Source organism: Heloderma suspectum, chromosome 10 (assembly GCF_057233095.1).
Source record: "Heloderma suspectum isolate Gila_16-S chromosome 10, 16-S_ref, whole genome shotgun sequence".
In the NCBI taxonomy this organism is placed as follows: Eukaryota; Metazoa; Chordata; class Lepidosauria; order Squamata; family Helodermatidae; genus Heloderma; species Heloderma suspectum.
The window spans coordinates 8,742,250-8,763,977 of record NC_139467.1 but is presented as its reverse complement, the minus strand read 5'-3'; the positions used below and the strand labels follow the sequence as shown (position 1 = coordinate 8,763,977).

At 47.2% G+C, this 21,728-nt stretch overlaps 2 protein-coding genes across 3 annotated transcripts in view; both read left to right on the top strand.

Annotated features, from left to right (window-relative positions):
* The window catches only part of CLPTM1 (CLPTM1 regulator of GABA type A receptor forward trafficking), a 36,188-nt gene extending 33,290 nt beyond the window's left edge, over positions 1-2,898 (top strand). Inside the window, exon 14 of the mRNA XM_084814978.1 lies at positions 48-2,898. Coding sequence (XP_084671104.1) covers positions 48-364 — 317 coding nt within the window. The 3' untranslated portion in view covers positions 365-2,898. The remainder of the gene's footprint in view (positions 1-47) is intronic.
* A 17,403-nt stretch (positions 2,899-20,301) lies between these two features.
* AXL (AXL receptor tyrosine kinase) overlaps positions 20,302-21,728 on the top strand; it is a 71,981-nt gene continuing 70,554 nt past the window's right edge. Inside the window, exon 1 of one of the 2 annotated variants that reach the window (XM_084814976.1) lies at positions 20,302-21,092. In XM_084814976.1, the coding sequence (XP_084671102.1) occupies positions 21,020-21,092 (73 nt within the window). In that variant the 5' untranslated portion in view covers positions 20,302-21,019. The remainder of the gene's footprint in view (positions 21,093-21,728) is intronic. The other variant, XM_084814977.1, reaches the window with a different exon arrangement.

The window sequence follows — 21,728 nt, the reverse complement described above, 5'->3', positions numbered from 1 at the left end:
CAGAGCCTGTGCTGTTGTAACGTGCGGCATCTATCCTTCTCCCGCAGATGTCGTTTTCTTCATTTACCTCTACCAGCGGTGGATCTACCGAGTGGATCCCACCCGCGTCAATGAGTTCGGGATCAGTGGGGAGGACCAGGGGTCTCGGACGACAACGCAGAGCGCCGTTCAGCAGGATGGCACTCCCCCTGTGCTGGCCAGCAGTGCCCTTGGGGCAATAACGGAGGGGCCGGCCAACGGAGCTGCTGCAGCAGTGACAGAGCGGGTAGCCAGCAGCACTCCTGCGGCCGTCCCAGCGGGCGTGCTGGACGGTGCCCCTGAAGCACTCCTGTTGAAAACGGCAGAGGAGAAGAAGAAAGATTAACCTGCTCTAACTGTTATTTTTTAAAATCCCTAACTTGACACTCTCACTGTTGGATAATGGACAGAAGGCAAATGGGTGGTGGCAGAGTTGCTTTGGCCCTCCAGGGGCCAAAGCTTTTTATTTTATATTCCAGTAAACTCGTCGGGGCAGTAAGGTGTTAGGGGGGTCGTTGGGATGGGGCAAGAGAGACGCTTGAAATGTTGATGAAGTTCAGTGTGACATGTTGTATCCGTGAGAGAGAAACGTCACCCCCCTCACCCCTCCGTAACTCTCTGTGTTTAAAGCAAAACTCAAACCAGGAATCATTGTGACCTCCATTCCATTGTGCGGGTATTTAGGACATTGTTATTAAGGCGTTTTCCTCCACGTTGTGTCTCCGTTTCATAAAGAGAGCTGATTATCAGAACAAAATGAAACAAAAAATACCGTTTCTCATCATTACATCCTAACACAGACTCCGGATTTAATAAATTCATATGGGTGTTTAAGTTAAAAACAACAACCCAATCCTCTCTGCTTCTTCCTCCCGTTTCTTCTTATCAGGTTTCAAGGTAAAAATTTACAGCCAGGGCTGCATGTATGTATCTCAGTTCTATGGGAACACAGAAGTAGTGCAGAATGTATTAACCACAGAATTCAGCTTTCATTAAGACAAAAAAAGCAAGGTTTCGGCTATCAGGGTGTTACATTCATCATGTATTGTCTGAAGTCGCTTCCTTTTGTCAGCCCTGAAAATCCTACCGGTGAATTTAACTAGCTACACTGTTATGGAGGGGGGAAACCCTATCTATCATTTCTTCCGCATCATTCATAATTCAGTGAAGCGCCATAGCATCTCTTTTAACTGCGGGTGGTATCCAGGCCTGACTGTGTGCCAGCGGGACCGCACTGCTAGCAGTTCTGAAAGCAACTCCAAACAAGCGGAAGCGCTCACTTCTGGATCAGGACAGGTCAGCGGAGCTTGCAGAAGGAGACGTCACCGATCTGTCCTGATCTGGAAAAGTGCGTTTCCGCTTTTTTCTGGGGTTGCTCTTAGAACCGCTGGCTTCCTGGTATGTGCGTGGTGGGTTCCACTGGCGCAACAGATCGAGGGGGAGTGCAGCAGCAGTATTCGATGCTGCCCAGAGCGTTACCCCACCCCCCTTTGATTCTTTAACTTTCCTTTCAAGGAAGGTTCTTCAAGCCCTGGCCTATTTCAGTTGACTTGTTCTCTCTCTTTCCCAACTCTAAACCATTCCATGATGAGTTGCGCTAGCCCAGAATATGATGTTCCAAACGTGGCCAGACTAGAGTTTACATGACAGCCTGATGAGCCTGACTGTGCTGTCCCTTTCTTCAACGCGATGCAGAGGAATGGGGGATAGGGGCTATTTTCTTTTCTCTTTAGTGTCATCCCCAGCTGACAAAGTCTAGTTGCTTAATTTCATTGAAGCAGCTGCTCAGACTGTGCTGAAGAGGTCTTACGAGCAGAAATGATGTGTTCAGAACGGGTTGGTGGTGTATATGCAACTCCAGTGGTCTCAATCCTGTGTCTGGTATCACATTCTAATCTAGCACAGCTGTCCTACAAAGATGTGGCATTCACCAAGATCTGGCTATAGGTTTTTGGGAGATGGAAGCAGGGAGATGGTCTCCATCCCTTGGAGGGGCCTCCAGTCCTTCAAACCAAAACCGTGCTGGGATTAAAATAGCTGCCTCATCCCTGGGCCCGGACTTTCTCCTTGCACTAAACAGCAGGAAATTCTTTTCGGATAAGTTAGTGGGTGGTCATGCTTCAGGAATGCACTTTGCAGTGATTTCTCCTTACACTGTTCAGTGCATTAGGGCTGGGCTGTCTCTCGGCCGTTCGTGACATCCTAAAGGTTTATCTTGGAAATGACGCATCGTGGGCACCCTTTTGGTGCAAAGAACACAAGGAGGAAGAGGAAAAAATGGGTCCAGGGCAGACATAATAGCCAGCAAATTAACCATCCCACTGCCTGGCTCACATGCTCTCTCCTTCACTTCCTCATGTAAATCCCCCCTCCCTTCTCTGGTGCAGGTATTATTATTATTTCATTTACCAGTGCCAACTGTAGGAAGCACTATCCAGGGTTATCTTTAACCAGCTTCTAACCCTAGTTTTAATCCCAGAATGTTACAACTTGTACAAAGTACACAACTTAAATATACTTGTAGGAGAAGGGACAAGATAGGCAAAGCCTCAAAACTTTGTCCCTTGACCACTGGAATCCTGCACAAGCCATATCTGGAGCCCCTGTATGTCTTCTGAGATTCCATCAGATATTGTCTAGACATTGCAAATTCTCTCTTTGCAGCCTGAAGGACCAGAAATTTGGTTTTAAGAGAGATTACAGCCAAGGTTCTCCTCATGCTGACACATCTCTTTCCAGTTTCTGGCTTGGGCAATTGCTATATCTGTTCACCCCTGATTACTGCAAAATAATAGCATTCTATGCTGTTTTAATTTACCCAGTTTGAAAAATGTGAGTCTTTGAATTTAAGAAATAATAAAGGTTTTTTAAATGCCCTGTAATGTTAAGCAATAGTTAAGAACATAAGAAGAGCCATGCTGGATCAGGCCAAGGGTCCATCTAGTCTGGTATTCTGTTCACACAGTGGCCAACCAGCTATTGACTGCCACAAGCAGGGTATGAGTGCAACAGCATCCCCCATGTTCCCCAGCAACTGGTGTACATAGGCTCACTGCCTCTGATACCGGAGGTAGCACACAGCGAGGAGCCATTTATTTATTTATTTGTTGCAGTTATACCCCGCCTTTCTCCCTCTCGCAAGGAACTCAAGGCGGCTTACATTATCCTCCTCCTCACCGTTGTATCCTCACAACAACAACCCTGTGAGGTAGGTTGGGCTGAGAGTCTGTGACTGGCCCAAAGTCACCCAGTGAGCTTCCATGGCCAAGTGGGGACTAGAACCCGGATCTCCCGGCTCCCAGTCCGTCACTCTCACCACTACACTACACTGGCTCTCATTGATAGCCTCCTCCAGGAATTTGTCCAACCCCCTTTCAAAGCCATCCAAATTGGTGGCCATCACTATATCCTGTGGTAGCGAGTTCCATAGTTTAACTATGTGCTGTGTGACAAAGTCCTTCCTTTTATCTATCCTGAATCTCCCACCAATCGGCTTCAGACAATGACCCCATTGGGTTCTAGTGTTTTGAGAGAGGGAGAAATGTGTCTCCCTGTCCACATTCTCCACACCATGCAGTTCAGGACGAACATCACCAACGAGTGTGTGAAATGGCAAGTGTGTTGCAGGGGGCCATTCAGTGCTCAATGCGTCTGCATTGCCATCTGGCGACAAGGTGCAGCTGCCACCCTTTCCTCCCACCCTGCCCCATCGCAGATTTTTTTTTATAGAAACTGGGGAGAGGAAAGGCTGGAAACTGAAGGATGGCAAATCTCCCAGGTTGGGGGAGAAGTCATCCTTTGAGGTCCCCGAGCTATGGGAAAGGGCTGTAGCTTGGTGTCAGAGTGCCTGCTTTGCACACAGAAGGTTCCAGGATTAATCCCCGGCACCTCCAGTTAAAAAGGTGAGGAAGCAGATGATGGGGAAAGGCCCCTCGCTGCCTAAGACCCCAGAGAGCTGCTGCCGCTTAGAGGAGGCAGCATGAGGCTAGATGGCCAAATAGTCTGACTTGGCATTAAGGCAGTGTCCTATTTTCTTAAAACCTCAAAGGGCAAAGAGGAGGATGGTGGAAATAGCATAGGCCTGATCTACAGGGATCCTTGGAGAGTGGAATTCCAAAAGGCATTATTGGAAGAAGCAAACGGGGCATGCAGTCGCTATTCTAAAACACAGGAGTAGCCATCAGGCATAAGTGTGGGTTGAGACGCCCCCCCTGCTTTCTTTGGAATAGATTTGTTTCAGATCCACAGAGCAATCTTTTGCAGGGCGTCTCCCAGTTTCCCCAGAGCAGGGTCTCTGCTGTCTCGGAAAACACACCAGGGTGTGTCCATTGGCTGCCCCAGGAGAAGCTCTGTTCTGTGCAACTGCCGCCACGGAGGAAACATCTGGAACCAGATGTCAACAGCTGTCCGCACCGACCACACTGTCTGTGTTGGAAATGGCATTTTCCACTGTGTGGCTGAAGCTCTGGAAGGAGCAGGAGGTGGGGAGGAGGAAATCAAGACAATTCAGCCTTGTGAAACGGAAACACCCCCTGCCCCCGCCCCACCCTCTAAATACCCCCAGATAACCCAGACGACAGTGCACGCGCGGTTACGGCCGTCAGCTGCAATTCCATATCCTTAACAAGGCCCCAGAGTGTCCGTAGGATGGTGCTTGTTTTCTTGACCTCGAGTACTTGACAATTCCGCACAAGATCTGGCTTGGGCAAGCATAAGGTGGCGGCCTGGGGAGCAGAGCGTCTGTCCTGCATCTGCTAGGATTATCAGAGGCAAGGGAGACAGTGCTCTCCTGTGCCTTTTTATAACCCTTTTTATAGCAGTGTGGAAAAGGGACTTTTTGGCAGGTGTGGCTTTTCTTGCTCCAGCAGGGCCTGCCAAAATCCCCCCTTCTGCACAACTGGTCACCTTAGTAACAGCACAAATAACTTCACTGGAAGGAGTTCCCCCAGGGGTTTATCTTTTCCGGCAAGGTAAACTCACTCTGTCTCCCTATAGCTGTGTATGTTAGGAGGAAATGAGTTGGGAATGAAGGAACTAAGTTTCTAGAGGAGCCCCCCCCCCAACTTGGTGCCCTCCAGATGTGTTGAACTGCAATTGCCCTCATTCTCAGCTGGGATGATGGAAGTTGCAGTCAACACATCTGGAGGGCGCCCAGTTGTGAGAGGCTGCTCTAGAGCCCACAGGACTGCAAAGACGGGGTTAAAAGGTGCTCCATCCATCTGTTTACTATTTCCAAGGGGAGGAAATAGTTTAGTTGTGATCCAGCAAAAGATGAAACTGCCGGTCAGAACTGGCTCCCCACAGGCATGCTCAGAAATTATTTGCCAGTATACCCCTGGGAAGATGATTAATCACCGTGACAGTCCCTTTTCTTGAGGGACTGTGACTGAATATTTTGTAGAGCATGACACTTTTCCCTTTAGGAGACACAATCCAGCCTTGGCTTCAGACCAGCAATGGAAGCAGGATTTGATTGGAAGTTCACTGCCCTGGAAATAGAGGCAAGGCAGTAGTCAAGAGGGCCTCTGGCTCTGGCAAGCTGCAGTTCCCCGCATAAAGGACTCAAAATCACAGGTGTGCCCAGACACAGAAATGTTCCTAGGGCAGAGGGTGCGGCTTCCAAGCAGGAATGGATTCCAGTGGCTGGGAATCATGGGGGTTGCAGCCCACCGCAACGCATCTGCAAGGCACCAGAGTGGGGAAGGCTAATGTGGGTATGAAGCCCTCCCTTCCACTGTAGCAAGCTCCTGTTGTACATTGAAAACCAGCAGGTGCAGTCACAGAGCATGCCCCAGACCTCTAGGTCTTGAGGACGAAATGTAGTTATTTTATGTATTGAGCATTACAGTGTTCAACGCACTTCTCATGCATTTGCAATTCAATGCACTTCTCACGCAATGTAGTTGTCACCCATTCAGATAAGCAAATATATGCATCTGCATCTCAACTACCCAGGCATTCATTAGGATCTTGGGGACTTCTGCTTTTGCTCTAAGGATAAAGTTAGAAAAAAACCCTCCTTTTCTTTGGTTGCAGAGAAGAAGTGGGGTGGGGGCAGACTCGTGAAGCCCCAATTATGAAACATTTTCCCAAACGCAGCTGCAATACCCAAGGATCGCCACCAGGTGGTGCTCCAGGAATCATGGAAATCGACATGCACTGTTGAGAAAAAGGAAACCTATGAAGAAATCAGCCACAGGGCAGCCCACAGAATTGTCATGATCCTTAAGGGGGTTCCCTTTAGCAGGGGAGTGGCTAAGTTGTGGTCGTCCAGAGGTTTTGGCCTATGGTGCCCATCAGCCCTAGCCGAGGGACGATGGGAGTTGTAGGTCCAAACCACTGGAGGACCATGCCTGTCTTAGCATCTTGGGTCCTGCTGAAAGCATGAGAGACGGTGCCATGATAGCAGAGGCCCAAAGTGGCATAGGGCACGCCAGCTTTCCCCAGCTTCATGGACGCCAGATGTGCAGGCTGCGATTCCCAGCCAGCTGTCCAACACGTCTGGAGGACACTAGGCTGGGGAAGGGTCCAGGAGGCAGAGTGAAATAGTAGATATGGGGGGGGGGTGCATTGATGGCCATTCCTCCTGAACATCCTAGCTGCCCCCATCCTCCTGAGCCCATGTGCCGGTGGCGGATGCTGGGGGACAGGGACAGCCCCCGCCCGTTCCTTCTGAGCTCCACTGTGGTGATATTTGCTTGTAGCTGGGCTGTGTCACTTAGAGCACAACCCTATGCATGTGTAGACAGGGAAAAGTCCTACAACTCCCAGCATGACCCAGCCAGCTATGGATTGAGCCCTTAGTTGTCACAGGGTGTCCAGGTGTCCTCTTGTACAGAGGACCGTCGCTGTTTGAAAAGCTGTCTGACCACCATCCTCTATTTGAAGGGCTATCCGGTCCAATTCCAGTTTAAAGAGAAAGCACCATAAGAAATTTTGCCCATCACCTGGATATGAGTCTGAACAAGCAGGTCACTTGGTCACAGTCTTCCACATTGCTGTGAGGTGTCCTATATTTTTATTTACATTATAATCATTTCTAAATGTGCATTTATACATATAAATTAGCCCATGCAAATTTTATGCAAGTTGGTATCCACTTTTTCAGTGATGCACTTCTTCTTCTTCTTCTTCATCATCATCTTCTGGCAGCTCCTAAGGGGCCACCTGGGATTTAAGCCTTGTGTGGTGAAGCGCCAAATCACTTGTGTCTCAGCTTCAATGTGTTATGTTGCATGAACTGGGATCCTCCAAGTCTTGAAGATGAACCTAGCTGGGTGAGCTACCTGGGACTGGGTGGATTCCGCTTCAGAGCCCTCTCTGAGGCACAGGAGGAAGTAGGAGTTATCATTGTCCCCTGGTGTTAGCTGGCAGAATGAGGCCAACACCAAATTGGTCAGGCCTGGCATAAATGTTGGGAGTGTCCTGGCCTTGCTGCTGTCTGCATTCCAGTTTCTCTGGACCTAGTTTCAGCTCATTTATTTTATGGAGAAAACATAGACATGCCGCCTTTCTAGAAACATCAGCTTTGGAGGTTTAGCAACGAACAATATAAAGCATCATCAAACGGCAACATCGTGAAATGCGAAACATAATGCAGCAGGATAAAAACAACAATGGTGCAGATGTACCAAACACAAACCCAAAGCGGCAAGCAGCTCAATAACTCAGCCACCAGAATACCACGTTTTTGAAAGAGAAAAACACGTACCACCCCAATAAACCATCACTTACAGCTGCCTACGCGGCCCCTAGCCGGGCCCAGCCCTGCCGCTGTCTCCTCCTTTGGTCTGATCCAACACGGCAATTCTTTTTCTTCGTTTCCCAGCTTTGAAAGGAGAAAAAAATATTGACCTGCTTCAATGAGGGGCAAGGGCAGGGGGAGGCGTTGTGTGGATGAATGAGGCAAGAGCATTTCGAGACGCTCAAGAAATTATTACTGATAATACCACTCTAAATAGAAGCTGAGAGACCAGTGAGTCTCCTCCGGGCCCACCAGTGCCATGAAGCCTTTGGCTTAACCGTTAAGCCCTGAGTCCCATCTCTAACAGAAGTGAAGCCAAAGGATGGGTTAACTGGATCCATTCCCGTTCATCTGTCCAGTTGTTACTGTTGCCTCTCTTTTCCCTTCCCCAGATGGCCAGGCCCCCTTCTGTTTCCCCTGACCACAGATGGTTCTGGGCTTTTGTGCATTTTTCCCCCATTCTAAAAGGTTGAAATACCTCTCCTAAGGCTTTAGGTACAATCCTGTGCATGTCTAGACAGAAAAAGTCCTACAATTCCCAGCCATGCTGGCTGGGGAATGCTGGGAATTGTAAGACATTTTTCTGTCTAGACATGCACAGGATTGTGCCCGTACTTAGCAGTAAGAGCTTTAAGCTAAAATATGCTAGTACTTATGGTCCTGCCCTTTTTCCTGCCCACCACTGGAATGTGGCCCCTGAGAACACCTCCAAAATGGAATCCGGCCCTCAGGCTGAAAGAGGTTCAACACCCCTGTTCCCTTCCATTGGTTTATCTCCCACTGTCAAAACGGCGATTGTATACTCCCTGGGGCAAGGGCCCATGTTTCTTTGCTTATGTAATTCTGAATATAGACTGGTTTGCATTGATGTCCCTGTATTATTAGGGATGTCATCTTTAAATGATTGTTTTATTTATTTTTTATTGACCCAAGAGATGCATTTCATTGACCAGGCAGCAGATTCTAATGTTTTGTTTATTATTTTTGATGCAAGAACTTTCGCATCAAAAATAATTATTTTTGATGTGAGTGCCATCTCAGATGCCCAAGCCACGTGTGCATCATCTAAAATCAAAGAAAGTTGGCTTCCCCCTTCCTCTTTAGAATGATTATTTGGTCATATGCAATTTCATGAAGATTTCATCAGTTAATCCACTGAAACTCATACAATGAATCGACCAAGATTTCTTTGATCAGATTGCAGCTGTAAAAACAGGAGAAGCTGCTCTGAAGCCTGTTACCCCCTCCTCCCAATCTGTCTTCTTCCAGTGCCAGGAGATGGTATCTTCCATGGAAGGGTCAGAACCTAGAAGTGTTCAGAAATGCCTCTTGGAACCCATCTGAAGTTCCTTGATTTCTCCATCCACGCCCCAAAAGAAACGCATCACCAGCAAAGAGGACGAAAGAGGGCACAGATCTGCATGGAATTTGCATGTGTTAATCTATATGTATAGATGCACATTTAGAAAGAATTACTAGAATTTAAACAGAAAGACCATCGTGGGGAAGACTGTAACCAGCAGAGCTGGATGTCTGCTGCTTGCTCAGTCTTCTGTCTGGGTGCTCACTCTTGACAAACATTTCCCAGGCCCTGCCTTCTTTGGTTCTTTATCTTTAAACTGGACTTGGACCTTCAAATAGAGGACTCTTTGAACAGAGGACTGTCCACTGACAGCTCTTCGAACGTGGACTGTTTTCCGTAACGTAGAACACATGGCCACTCTAATCTATCAGCAGACCTAGAAATGTTGCACCCATCTTCAGTTCCTTGATTTCTCCATCGGCAGGGGAGGACGTACCGTTATCTTTGCTGCCTCAAGGAAAACTCCGCGTCCCTAGCACAGGAGGAACCACGTCTCAGGGCTGCGCTATCAGCTCCGTTCACACTCCCTCAGGATGAGGCATCTGCTGTTTCCTGAAGGAGGCGAAAGGGCCAAGAAGTGGGACCAGGCAGAAAGCCTTTTAACGCCTTCCTGGTTTAACAGGAAAGAGAGCCCCTGGAAGGGTTGGCGGGGGACAAAAAGGAAGGTGTCGTCACCAGTCCTCAGCACGCAATCCAGGCGTGCCTTTGGCAGATGGGCACCCAGTATACATGGGGACAGAACAGGTGTTCTCCAGTTGGTTGTCAAAGGATGAAAGGACTGCTGACCAGCTACAACCGAAAAATACATTTGTTGTTGTTGTTAGGATTTTTATCCCACTTTTCATTGAAGTAAAAGCCAAGGTGGCCTAGCAGCTGTTGTGTATGCTTGGTTAAATTCAGCCTCATGAGGCTGGTCAGTTTTCAGTTTGCGCACATTTATTTCATGAATTTCTGCAGTTAGGAGAGGGGTCTCCTTGAAAAGGCGTGGCAACCTCAACGTCCCTCCTACCCAAGTTAGCCCCTAGCAATTTACTGTCCACACACAACCCGTTTTCTCGCGGGCCCTGCTGCAGGGGGAGCGGTGATAGCCAAAAGGGTTCTAGTGCGTGAGGCAGGAATGTACAACTTCCAAGCTGGGCTGGGGTTTTGTTGGGGGTGGGGGGACATGTTTGTTCTTTTCTGATTTCGTGTCCAGTAAACATGATTAGGCTTTGGCTGCAACTTTTGTCGTGCAAACATACATGGCCCCTGTGGGACAGCTGGAATGTTAAGTATGGGGTCTGTCGCCTTTTACAGGGTTTATCTCCTCTTTCCCTAATCCATTCTTATCCAATGAAAGCAACAATGAGTCTCGTGGAACCTTAAAGAGGAAGACATTTATTTTGGCGTATGCTTTCGTGGGATATATACTCTGCTTCGTCAGTAGGCTGTAGCCCACGAAGGTTTATGTCAAAATAAATGTGTTCGTCTTTAGGATGCCATGGGAGGTGTCGTTTGTGCTGCAATAGATTAACACCGCAGCCTGTCTGGGAATTAATTCACTGAAGAGGACTGTGGGAAGGGCGTGAAAGGAATTGGATTCAACAGCTGCCATTGTGATGGCTGGGAAACTTAAACTGCGTATCTTAGTGTGACCCCACTAATTCTGATATGAAGCCCAGGCCCTTCCCAGAATCTCTGATTGGAATAGGCCTGGCTTCATAGGAGCCAAAGGCTTTGCCACACCCGGAGGATGCAAATTTGATTGGACGGGGGCCTAGAGGTGAGGCATATCCTGCTCACAGCTGATTGGAGGAAAACAGTAGCTTGCTTGATTTATGGGACCGGCTACAGGAAACAGTTCTACATACGTTGGAATTGTATTTATTATTCTAGTTTTCTTCTGTAAACTTAAGTGCTAGCAAGAGTTACTCTTTTTCTTTTAATGAAGTAATTTATCTGCCATTGAAATAATCTTTGCAAGACCTGAGCTGCCACATCAGAAACAGAGCTCTTTTGCAGGCCAATAATTGAGATAAGCTTTCCAAGAGGTAAGCTGCAAGCAGAGTTACTTTCTGTAAAGCAGGCTTCCAGGACTCAAACCTGTCTGGGGACCCTGCTCTAAAATGCTGCTGAACTGACTGTTGTTGCTGTACAATGAGGGGAAAGTATTCTGTTTATATACCATGAGATATTCTGTAAGTCCTTCACATGTTCCAGGACTTGAACTTTGCTATTCAAAGCAATTTCTGAGAATAAAGTGTGTCAATTTTATCTCTGGCTGCAAGTCAATTGAGATTAAACTTTCCAGACACAGCAGGATTGAAAATTAGGAAGAACTATGGTTTGTCAGTTAACAAAAGAGTATTATGAAATGCCTTTATTGTATATTTAAGAGACAGATCTAAATTAAAGTATTAATATACTGGGACTTGGTTTTAGCCTTCAGTTTCAGCATGAAATAAGGAGGTGGGCACAGGAGGATTGTAAATAATGATTGTTGCACTGGGGGGAAAAAACACCCCGACAACCTTGGAAACTTCACCTTGCTGTTAATATTCCCATTGTGCAGATAAGACAACTGAGGCTGAGACACCATGACTTGTCCAAGGCCATTGAATGTTTTTCATTTTGTGGCTGGCCATGTCCTTGAAAGCCAGATCCTTGTCAAGTTGCCTGGAGAGTTTTCCTCTGAACCTCACCAACTCTTCTACAGGCATGCAACGACGAGGGAGAGATTAATATTTATGTGAACTATAGTGTTGGCCTTCAAGTGGGGCAGTCGTCTCCATCTTGGTGGCCTCCAGATCTGTTGGACTACAACTCCCACAATCTTTAGCCAACAGGCCATCATGTTGGGGAAGGCTGTCAGTGGAGGCTGGTGGCTCCAATGTCAGTGGGGCAGTGAATCCACTCTGGGTTTCACTCGGAACCAGTCAGAACTCTAAAGGAGCTCTCCAAGGTGCGAAGCCACACAGAACTCTTGGATAGCACCTTGGATAGCTCCTTTAGGGTTTTGGCTTGTTCTGAGTGAAACCTGGACCAGATTCACTACCCCACTGACATTGGAGCCACCAACCTCCACTGGCTGAACTGGTGTATCAAACCCTCATCTAAGATGGATGGGTCATGCCAGCAAGAACACCACAAATTTCATTTCTTTTCACTTTTCTACTTTATTTTTTTCACCAAGAGAAACAGAAATGGCAGAGAGATACCAGATACGAAGTAGTACATAGTTCTTTTCGTTATGATAGTTACATAGGGGGTGGGAAGATTTCAGCTTGCAGATCTATTTTGGGTTTTTTATTAAAACTCCAAGGAGCCAGATGCAAAACAGTGGTGTGGAGAAAGTGGGAAGGGAGACATTTTCCTCCCTCTCTCCTTATACTAGCACCCCATGAAGCTGAGTGGTGGGAGATTTCAGGACAGGTAAAAGGAAGGATGTCTTCACACAGCGCAGAGTTAAACTATGGCATTTGCTACCACAAGATGTAGTGATGGCCACCAATTTGAATGGCTTTAAAAGGGGAGTGGACAGATTCCTGGAGGAACAGGCTATCAGTGGCTACTGGTTCTGATGGCTCTTTGCTACCTCCAGTTCCAGAGGCAGTGAGCCTATGTACACCCGTTGCTGGGGAACCTGGGCGGGAGGGTGCTGTTGCACTCATGCCCTGCATGTGGGTTTCCCATGGGCAGCTGGTTGGCCACTATGTAAACAGAACGCTGGATGAGATGGACCCTTGGTCTGATCCTGCACAGCTCTTCTTATGTAATGGTGGGACGGAACCAGATGGAAAAGCGTGGCTTGGGAGGCGGAGCCAATTACCTGAGATAAACTGCATACAGTCTAAGCATAAATCTACACCTGAATTAACTATAGACCCAGGATTCTGATAAAAACACTGCAGCTGGCCTCCAGAGCTGCACAAAGTCCTGGTCAAAGGCAACCAAATAATCATTCCTGTTTGACACGTGAGCACACTGAAGCTAAAATTTGGGATTAGCATGAGGCCAGCCATAATACATAAGGCTGTGTTTTGAGACTTGCAGTTGTAGTTGCAGTTGTTAAAACTGCCTTGCCAATCTCCTGCAGATCGCCCAGAGATCTACCAGCGGATCCCACCCTCTCTTCCGTTTGCCTCTGATAAGCTTGTCAATACAGTGGCAGAACGCAAGAGAAGCTACACTTGTCCACAGTGGAGGCTGGTGGCTCCGATGTTGGTGGGGCGGTGAATCCGCTCTGGTTCTGGTTGAAAGTCAGAGCTCTGGTTCTGCCAGAGCTCTGTTTCTGACTGAAATCCAGAGCAGATTTACCGCCCCACCGACATTGGAACCACCAGCCTCCATTGCTTGCCCATTCTCCCTCTTTGGCACAACTTCTTCACTCTGTACCTGACCACCCTAGAAAGAGAAGGAGAAAGATGGAAACACACACACACACACCGCAAAAAAATGTGGGGCTGGAATTAAAGTGGGTCCCATCTTGCTTCTTGGAGTTTGAAGGTAGATGCTGAACATCCACCTTTAAACTTTTCAAAAGTTTTTAAAAATACTGGGTGGTAGCATTATGATAGGGAATTTTCATTGCTAGGAAATACTGTTTCTCACTCCCCACACTCCATCTCCTTCTGCAGACAGAGCTAGAGTGAGAATCTGTCTCCCATTAAATTAATGTAATCCACTGAAACCAAGCTAACTTTAGCATCTACCGCCAGCTCTTAGTCAGGTTCAGAGGCACCATGCCACCGAAAACCAGATGCAGCGGAGAGCAAACGCAGGAGAGGTCTGCTTCTCCAGGGCATCTGGTTGGCCACTGTGAGAAACAGGAAGCTGGACTAGACAGACAAACCTTTTTAGAAGTTACACTTTTCCACCAGAATCCTTAACCACTCCAGCAGTTCTGGTGGTTTTGTTGTGAAGTGTACTAGAGTTACTGTAACAGCACCAAAGTGCACTGGCATTCACAGAGGTGTGATTTCCTTCATTAGGAGACAGTACTTCCCTTTTTTGCTCTACAGTTAAAAGGAAGAAGGGCGACTCTTAACTGTGTATATGAACTCTAAAAGGGTGGAGAAAGGTGTGTGTGGCAGGAGGAATCCTGGATTTCTGTTCAAGCGTTCTGGATTAATCCAGTCCTTTCCGTTATCGGTAATGGGCCATCTCCTCTGAGGATCCATCAACGGCCACTCCGTTTGGAAAGAAACCTGACTCCAAATTCTGGTCTGCAGTATGTCATCGCCTTTGCCCAGAGCTGCTGTTTTCTTAACCTAGCTCACCTCCCCTTTATTCCATCACTGTACAGAATGATGCCAAAGGCTCAGACAACTTCCTTGTAAGAGGCAGGAGGAAGGAGATGAGAATACCAGGGCTCCTTGGTTCTGTCTGCAGCTCTGGGCAGAGAGAGTTTTCTCTACATGAAGAAGGGGGCAACGCCCCAGGACTTGGGTATTAGGAGCCAGCACAAAATGTTGCAGCGTGAAGTACTCTGTTCAGGATTCCAGCCACTCCTTTCCATCCCACCCCCCTTTTCCCAATTTTTTCCCCTCCCAACAGTCAGTCAACATCCCATGTCCACTGAACATGCTTAATCCTTCCTGGGCTGTTTGGGAGAGGCAGATCCTCCCCCGCAGGGTTTTCTTCCCCTAAAGATGTTTTGTACCCCTGCAAACTTTGGGGCTCCCCTGAGTCTGTTGAAACCTCACTCTTGGGACAAGGCCGGATGGGGAATGTCTGTGGGCAGGAAGTTCCCCTCCCCTGCTTTTGTGCACAGGTGATGCCATTTTGGCTACACAAGCAAAGGCACTCACAGCCTGAGGGCATCTCTACACCAGCCTAAAATCCTGCACTTAAAATGGGGCTTCCTGCTTCCGTTTTAAATGCAGGATCACAAGGACTCCCTTTTTCACGAGCTTCCTTCTCCCCATATCTGAGTCTTCCATTACCTTTCATTGATCTCGCTCCTGTTCTGCAGCTTTTACTCTTTTCAGGAAGGAAACTGAAGCGGAACACAAGAGGGCAGTTTGATAGCTCATGATCTGTGATCTATTTAAAAACGGAACAAAGGGCATTGAGTGCAGGAGACGCCCTGGAGGTTCATGGCATCATCTAAAGAGTCTGCAAACTTCCCTGAAGGAGCAATCTCAATTGCAAGATAAAAACTCAGTGTAAAGGAGCCCTGAATATCAGAAATATCAGAGAGCCAGTGTGGTGTAGCCATGGGAGTGTTGGACTGGGAGCCAGGAGATCTGGGTTCTAGTCTCCCCTCAGCCATGGAAGCTCACTGGGTGACTTTGGGCCAGTCACAGACTCTCAGCCCAGCCCACCACACAGGGTTGTTGTTGAGAGGAGGAGGATTATGTAAACTGCCTTGAGTTCCTTGCAAGAGGAAAAAAGGCGGGATAAAAATGCAATGAATGAATGAATGAATGAGAGGAGACATCCTGGTCTACGCAGGTTTGCCAACTAATCACGGGGGTGGGGGGATGACCTGGGCTGCTGTTGTGCAGCTTGATCTGCAGAAATTAGCAGGGAAGCTTTTCACAGCATGGACATAACAATATCATCAGCTGTTGCTTACGTCTGCAAATCAAGCTACTGTTAAAGACACAGGAGCAGGGGCTGGTAAAAAAGCTGGTAACCTTAACAGGCCCTTGTAGGACAAAGTAAACCAGAGGTTGTAAGTAGAAAGCATCTTTTGTAAATACTGTCAGTCTTGGCTCTGTAGACCCACTCCTCCTAATTTTGGTCACATCCTTTTCTATAAAGAAAAGTGTATATCAAGAAATAAAGAGAAGCCCCTCTGAGCATGTACAGAGTGCATTTCCCTCACCACTGCAGCCTGCCTCTCTCCTTTAGTAGCATAGAACAGAGTTTCCTTGCTGGACAGATGGTAGGCCCAACATGCAGGCAGGGTAGTAAGAATTGCTTCAAGGGGGCCAAGTAGGAAAACTTGAAAAAGACAAAGCAACATGGGAAATGATTGCTGCTTTTTTTCTGTTTCAGGCAATTGACATGCCACAGATCAGTGCAACAGGTATTTCTGGTAGAGCTTTGGGTGGGTGACAAGGTAATAATTTTTGTGGAATTCTTATTAGCACTGCTGCTGCCTAGGGGCCTCAGCATTGGCACTTTCCATTCTTAGAAATGAAACACTCTCACTCGCATACCCAGCACCTTGGAAAAACAACAGTCTTGTGCAACCTTGAAGGCTAACAAATTTATTCTGGCATAAGCTTTCGTGGTACCCTGACATGCCGAAATCAAGCAGCTGAAATGTTTCCCTCACTGCCTGAAAAAACTGTCACCTGCTACTTTTCTGCATGTGGGCCCAGCGTTGACTGGGGCCGGGGTGGGGGGAACACTGCCGGTCCTTTTTTGGGGAGTGCTTACTGGATAGGGTTGCCCCTTATTTTTCACAGCCTAGCTCCTCCACTTCTAACAGGGCCAAAGTTAAGCAGGTTAAGCTTTTCATGGCCTGAAAAAATAAGGCGACTGGTATTCTCGGCTGCTCTTAAAGGCACAAGAGCTGGGCCAGTAGAAATAATAACAACAATAATAATGGCAAACTTACTTACAGGGCAGTCTTTTACTGACCCTGCACTGGGCCTTTAATAACAACCTGACAAGGCAAATATGAAACAGGTGTAGCTTTCCAGTCATTTTATCACCATGCCATGAAAAGCTTTACCTGCCTGATGTCTGCCTGTCAGGCTGCCATTCAGAGTTAGAGCTCTCTGCTAGAGTTTATAGCTTTAAAATTTTGCAAGCTGCTCAGGGGATTTTGCTTGAGGGTACCTCCTCCTCACCCTCACCTTCATTTAAAGCAGAAGAGTAATAACTCTCCCTGATTCCCTTTTCTTTACCCCTGGATCTCTGACCATTCCAGCTTATCAGATCTGCTGCGCAGCACCCTTTTGTGGCGGGTAATGGTTAACTCTGCAATCTCACAAACACACATCATGAAGCTGCCATACCCCCCAGACACAAACAATGGGGCATTTTAAAGCCGCACATCATTGTGCCTTTAATTTATTAGACAAACACGGGGTGGGGGGGGCACAGGGTGTTCCCGGCACAGCAGGGAGAGAAAACGGCGGGGAAAATAGTACAACTGTAGGGGGGAAAACATTGCTCTGAGTTCCATTCCCAGCTGAGGAGGGAAGAACCACATCTAGTAGGTCAGGGGTGGGTAGAAGGTCACCACTCGCTATTCCAGCAGGCTGTACAGAGGGAGATGAAAAGGGAAGCAAGGCCATTCCACTAGGGCTGCTAGAAGACCATTTTTTTCCTCTTCCCGACCAATCCCTCTTTCCTTGTGTGTTGTGTCTTTTACGATTGTAAACCTGCAGGCAGGGGCCATCTTCTTTAGCTGATAATTTTTCAGCAGCTTCAGGAGACTTTTTGGCTGAGGAGAGGGATAAAAATACTTTTAAGGGTGTAATCCTATGCATGTTAAGACAGAAAAAAGTCCTACAGCTCCCAGCGTGTCCCAGCCAGCATCGCTGGCTGGGGCATGCTGGGAGTTGTAGGACTTTTTCTGTCTAAACATGCATAGGATTGCACCTTAAATAAATAAGAACAAATAAATAGACCTGCAAGGAATTCTGGCTCCCAGATGCTTTACGAGAGCAGCAGTCGAATGACTCCATCCATGCCTTAAATTATACTGCTGAAATGAAGAAAGCTTGGAGACCTGTTCAGTTCTAGAACCCAAAACCAATTCTAGGGCCCGTCAAGAGTTCTTTTATTCTAAGTATATGTCTGGTTGGTGGATCCCAGCGTTCTAGTAGAAAACTCCCGTGGGTTATACCTGGGGGTCGCTTGGTCCCCAGGACTTTCTGTTCCAATTTTGGAATGTGTTGGTCAGGGAGGTGGGGGAATGGAGGTTTGAATGAGAAGAAGCCAAGACTGCATGGTTAAAGCTGGTTTAACAGAAGTGGCTGCCAACCCAGGGACCCCGAAAGTAGAAGTCCTGTTTTGAGGATAGTGATTTTTGGAAAAGAATCCCCTGCAATCTCACTAGACTACAGGTCCCAGCTTCCTTTGGGGGAAGGAAGCTCTGGCCATGAAACCACTTTCAAACTGGGTTTATATTTGCAGTATAACTATGCCCCCTGGTCCTCCCCCATCAGAATACATGGTGCCCTCACTATACATCTGCCGCTTTCCAGGGTAACCTCAACCTCGAAGGTAGGTCTCTGCCTGGAGGAGCTTACAAGCTAAATTTCAACAGTAGGGAAGGCAGCAAAGAGAAGGGGAAGGAAGGGCTCAGACAGAAGGGAACAAGGGATAAATGTCAGCCGTTGCAGCGAAGCTTACTTTTGGTTAGTGCCTGGTTGTGTTGTGGTTACTCAGTGCTGAGGAAAAGACATGCTCAGAGACACTGCGTGGCATTATTTTACATGAGCTGACTTGAACATTGAACTTTGAACATTATTTTACTAGTGCTGACTTGAACATTGAAAATAGGTTCTGGGTCTGTTAAAATAAATTTTCCAAGAAGAAACTCTAGATTTTTTTAGGGGTTATTTTCCTTTACAGGCGGCATAAAGTCAATGGTTGCAGCTTTTCCCATTACTGTATAAAATGCTGTACCTGTTGAAGTTCTGCTGGTCCAAATAGCCAGGCAAAGTTTTATGGGGTTGATATGGCAAACCTAGAACTAGAAATCAAGGGAAATCTAGCAAGGTACCTCTCTCTCATCTGTAAATCTGGGTGAATTAATTCTACAATTTCTATAAGATCAGGAGAGAGGGACCCTCTCTCAGCCTGCAGTCCTATACATGCTTACATGTGAGTGAGCCCTGTTACTGTTGTTGTGTTGTTATTACTATTATTATTAGAACAACATTTATATCCTGCCTTTTTTCCTCTTGCAAGGAACCCAAGGCAGTTTATATGATTCACCTCCTCTCCATTTTATTTGCACAACAACCCTGTGAGGTAGGCTGGGCTGAGAATCTGTGATTCCAAAGTCACCCAGGGAGCTTCATGGCTAGACTATGAACCCCGATCTCCTGACTCCCAGTCCAACACTCTAACCACTACACCACACTCAAGCTTTTCTAACGCAGGCACCCCTGGAACCCCAACCTCCAATGCGGGACACACTTTCCATTTTTAACCCCATCTCTGACTCTCACCCACATCCACACACTTTTTCCTCCTAGAAAGCTGGAAAACCTAAGAAAAGGACATGGCAATGCTGGTGATTTTGCTTGTGCGACCCATCTGACTGTGCATGACTCAGTTGTGGAACATGACCCACAGTTTGTTTGTTACTTTCCTATACCACCCAATAGCTGAAGCTCTCTGGGCGGTTCACAACAATTAAAACCATAAAATACAGTGGGAAGACTCATAACCCTACTACAGGCATTTGCAAGCAGTGCAGTGAGAGAGAACTCCGAATATGCCGCGAGAAAGAAGCTGGTTACAAATCACGGTCTCCTGGGAGTCCAGAGCACCCACCTGCAACAGAGGCTGCCTCTCTTGCAGGACAGGTGCAGTTTCTTTTGTCTCCTGTTGGGCAACCTCTGCCCCCTTGGTTGGGCAGGGACGAGCAGATGACTCTGATGTGTTTCTGCATAAGGTGTGATTGGATCCGAACAGGTATACTCGGAACAGGGACTCATGCAGAGACATAGGAGGTGCATTCCTTTGAGGGTAGCTAATTTTAGACTTCGGTTATCTAGAAAAGTTAGGGTGAAGACGTGCCTTCAGTTTTAATTGAGACAAATGTATGCCTTAGCTATCTGAACGAAAACCCAATAAATCCGTTGGTCTACTCTTTACAAAGTCCATAGGGTGCCAAATAACTTTTTTTTTTTCTTTAACGGATGAACCACAGCTACCCGCTCTGGGATGAGCTCTCCGAAGTTTGGAAAACTATTATGCAGTCGAGCCCTGAGCTGAGCATTTACCTTTCTCTGGCGGCCACCATCCAATTTCATCCTGCCAGCATCCTGGTCCAATGCGCCCGTGCTCACTCGCCTTTTGGGAATGCGGGTGCGTGTAACTTTAAGAAAAGTCTTTCTTCTTCTCTTCTGTTCTTCTCCTCCCATTAACCCTGCTTGGGTTGGATGGAATTTTCACACCCTTCCTTGGTTCTCTCTGTCTCTTCTCCGTCCTCCCCCCCCCCTTCCGACTTGCTAATCTCTCAGGCCTCTCTTCTAGTACCAAACAATTTTTCAACGGTGTGTAGGAGTGGGTGAGTCAGGGACAGAGCGAAAGGGAAGGGACTTTCCCCCCACTGTCTATCTTTCTCTCTCCCGCTTCTCTCTTTTTGTTTTCTGGAGAAGTCAGCATTTTGGAAACCCAGAGGCAGTGCGGAGAAGTTGAGTGGGCAAGTTTGTTATGATGTACAGATAGATCTGTTTCTTTCAATCTTGCTTCAGAAGCCAGAGGAGAAGGAACAAGGGTTTGCCAAAGAGTGGAGAAGGGAAAATCAGGTGCAACTTTTGAAAGACTTGAGACAACAAGGGTGGAAAAAAGAATGCTGGGAGTGACAAGTGAAGCCAAACTTTAAGTGGGAAATTCGAGGGAAAGAACATTGTCTTGGCTCTCTTTTGGTTTTTTTGTGATACGGACAAATGTTTCGAGCCGGGAAATTATTCTGAATTTCCACAAGGAGTTTTGGCAAGTTGGGGGTTTTTTTTTAATGTCTTTTAAAAACTTTGGATCCATCATTCAATCTCTTGGGTGCTGACTTCACCGTAGATTTCGTCACTTGTTTTTGGATACGGGCTCCAACGACAACTTCTCTTTCAGCCTTTTAAACATCTCGGCAAATTCGGGAGTCGAATACTTGTGGAAGATTGTCCCTGTTTCTTTCCGGGGGCCCACTTCTCTGCCAATGAGCCATTAGATTGTCTTGGGAGCTGGGATTTGTTGGGGTTCTTCCGTTTTTGAAAATGGGTCAACTTGGCCGATCTTTTCTCTCCTGCCTTCTGGCTTGGTGGGTGGGCATCAGCAATGCCCAGGAAGGTGAGTGTGCGCGTTTGGGTCTGTCTTAGTGTGGAACGAGTTACATACCATTGGTGTCTGGTCAGTAGTGAGTGAAAGTAGGAACAGACAGGTCCAGAGTACCAAGAGCCAGCCTGATGTGATGGTTACAGCATTGGATGTGGACCGGGGAGAGCCAGGTTCAAATCCCCGCTTGGTGGTGATGTGCACTGAGAGGCAGGACACCCTAACTCATCCTTAGCCTGCCCTGCAGGGTTGTTGCCAGGGTAAAATAAAACTAAAATCCTTCTTTGGCCATGATGCTCACCAGATGGTCTTGGACAAGTTACCGTCTCTCAGTCCAGCCTGTTGTGAGGATAAAATATGATTTCCCTATTTGCCTGCACCACCCTGAACTCTTGCATTCAAGAGTTATTTATTTAAGTTATTGATTTAGTTAAGGGTTATTTATTATGGAGTAATACACATTTATTATGAATCATGTTTGTAGCCTTCCAAGGAGCTCAGGTTAGCAACCCATATTATCCTCTCAACAACCCTGCGAGGTGTCTTAGGCTGAGAGAGAGGGACTGGCTCAAGGCCACCCAGGGAGCTACATGGCAAGGAAAGGATTTGAACCCTGTCTCTCTGGTTCAAGTCTGATGTTCTCTCCAGAGC